This window comes from Penaeus japonicus, unplaced genomic scaffold (assembly GCF_977035675.1).
Source record: "Penaeus japonicus unplaced genomic scaffold, GWHDUDI00000001_assembly GWHDUDI00000035, whole genome shotgun sequence".
Lineage (NCBI taxonomy): Eukaryota > Metazoa > Arthropoda > Malacostraca > Decapoda > Penaeidae > Penaeus > Penaeus japonicus.
Window position 1 is genome coordinate 10,009,523 of NW_028234437.1, and position 2,500 is coordinate 10,012,022.

General features: G+C 39.5%; 1 protein-coding gene across 2 annotated transcripts in view; it reads left to right on the forward strand.

Moving 5' to 3' along the window:
- Window positions 1-2,500, forward strand: part of Oseg6 (intraflagellar transport protein Oseg6) — an 18,662-nt gene that overhangs the window by 15,302 nt on the left and 860 nt on the right. For both annotated transcript variants that reach the window (XM_043012380.2, XM_043012379.2), the window contains 3 exons: window positions 387-593; window positions 780-1,054; window positions 1,170-1,246. In XM_043012380.2, coding sequence (XP_042868314.2) covers window positions 387-593; window positions 780-1,054; window positions 1,170-1,246 — 559 coding nt within the window. The remainder of the gene's footprint in view (window positions 1-386; window positions 594-779; window positions 1,055-1,169; window positions 1,247-2,500) is intronic.

Below are 2,500 nucleotides of genomic sequence, written 5' to 3' on the forward strand. Positions count from 1 at the left end.
TATATATATATATACATATACAGGGTAGGTATGTGTCTCCTGTTTTAGCATGGTCCCACTTCCCTCTATTTTAAAGAATTAGATAAATGAGTAACCTACTGCAAAAATTTAGCCCTACTCTAGTGCTCCTCATAGTTTGCTGTGCACCCACACCCAATTCTTCCATCCTCAAATTTGGGAATCCTCATAGAATTGTATTTTTAAAATTAGCACTAATAATACACACAGTATAAAAAGATTTTGATTCAATTGATTTTATGGCAATTTTATCAGTCTTCTTTTTTTTCTTCTTCTTCTTGCAAGTTTTATATGCCCTTTTGGTCAGGGAACTTTCCCCTAGAATACCTTCATTAGTGTCAGCAATGATGACTCAAAGTAAATTTCAGGCAATTACCGTCATGCTCACGATGTGCTGCTTGGGATGTACGGAGAACTTAGGAGACAAAAACTGAAGATTCCTGCAGACATGAGGTCAGCTTTGTTGCTACTGCATTCCTACACCCTGGCTCGGCTTCAGGTTCGTCGTGGAGACCACCTCAAGGCAGCCAGAATGCTCATCAGGGTGGCTAACCATATCTCAAAGTTCCCTGCGCGTAAGTTTAATCTTTTATATTTGGTTGTTTGCTTATTTGTGTTTGTAGAAATGTTTAAGGAATATTTAGAAGTAATGCACATATATGTATGACTTTTTGCATTATTCAGGAAAGAAACAAGAAAGCATTGTATTTTATTATTATTATTATTATTATATATATATTTTTCTCTTCTCTTTTTTGTAGACATGGTGCCCATTTTGACATCTACTGTCATTGAATGCCAGAGATCAGGGCTGAAAAACTCCTCATTCAACTTTGCTGCGATGCTGATGCGGCCTGAAACACGAGGGCAGATTGACGAGAAGTATAAGAAGAAGATTGAGGCCATCGTTCGCAAACCACAGCGCTCTGAGGAAGACGAGCCCAGTTCCCCTTGCCCTTACTGCTCAAGCCCTGTGGAGGAGACTGTTCTAGAGTGTGGGCAGTGCCAGAACACACTCCCATACTGCATTGCCACGGTAAAGAGGAATTCTCGATTCTATATAATTCATGTGATTTGCGAACACTTGGAAGGATAAAGTGGAAGATAGTTCTGAAGCCTAATTATTGTTTAATTGATTTCTGTTGTAACAGGGACGGCATGTGCTATCAGATGACATAACCTTCTGCCCTAGTTGCAAGTTCCCGGCCATCAGGACTGAACTGCTAAAGTAGGTGTCTTCTTACCATTCATCTCCATTTTGAGCAGGATCCTCCCTTCTCTCTTACTCAATTTATTGCTGGTTCTTCCTTTTTTTTCTTTCATTATTATCGCTCTGAATCGCATGGATCGTCCTTTTCACTTCTGACCTGGAGTTTCCTTCTCTCTCTCTACACCCAGGAGGCAATTCATGCCTGTTATTATGTTCTCCTGGTTCTGAGTCTCGTCCGACCCCAGCATTTGGTCTGTCCAAATACAATTGGCAGTCTCTGATCGGTTTATCAAGCCTTTTGGCAATGCCCTGTTTGTCTCGGTTATGGTCAGCTTCTCGAAGGTGAATGTAGCCCAGTGCACGGGACACTGGGGAGAACATTTGGATGTGCCGCAACTTTGGGCTGTTCCTGTCATTTTTCCTAATTCGGAGCCCTTTCATCAGTGCCTCAAGGAACTCCTCTTGTCTTTGTCCTTTGGTATACCTTATGATAGGGTGTGGTAATGGTGGTGGTTTTATTTTTTTAACCCATTGAATACAGGGATAGATTTGCTTGCCCAGTCTCCAGAATGGGTTTTATTTCCAAGCGAGGCAGCCATTTTTGTGTTCATCATTTTTTGTGTTCTATTATATTGAGAGGTTATATGTGTCCTATGACAGGCTTTATCAATGTTACAGTTGACTAAAATTGTAGTATAAGGTCCATATCAACTCATTATTTTCTTTATACAGTGTGATAGAAGTATTGCTGTTTTATGGGAAGACAAAAAGCAACTTTATTTTTTTCATATTTGTATACTGACATAAACGAAAGTATAACCAGCCACAATGAATATAACATGAAGAGGTAGGGAAGAGGAAGGATACCTGTGTTTATGACTGTGAGTGCAACAGTACAAGGCAACCAAAATGGCACAGGGGCTGTGTGCCATTGCTCTCTAAAGATAGAGCTTGCTGGAGACTGTGGATGGGTGCCATTCAAGGTTTTCTCTCCTACTGTCGCTTGGAAAAAGTTATGCCATCTAGGCATCAAGTATGTCATGACACCACTATAAGTTAATAGTCTCCTTTCAGCAGTCAGAGTTTGTAAGACATGTGTTGATATTATGTTTTCATGATGATGATGATGATTATTTTATTTTTGATAGTCTCCATTCAGCAGTCAAAGTTTGTAGTGGATGTGTTGATAATGTTTTCATAATCTATATTGTGTAAGATTCTTGAGTAATAAATATATTAGTTATCTGATAATGCAAGCTCTTTTTTATGGTG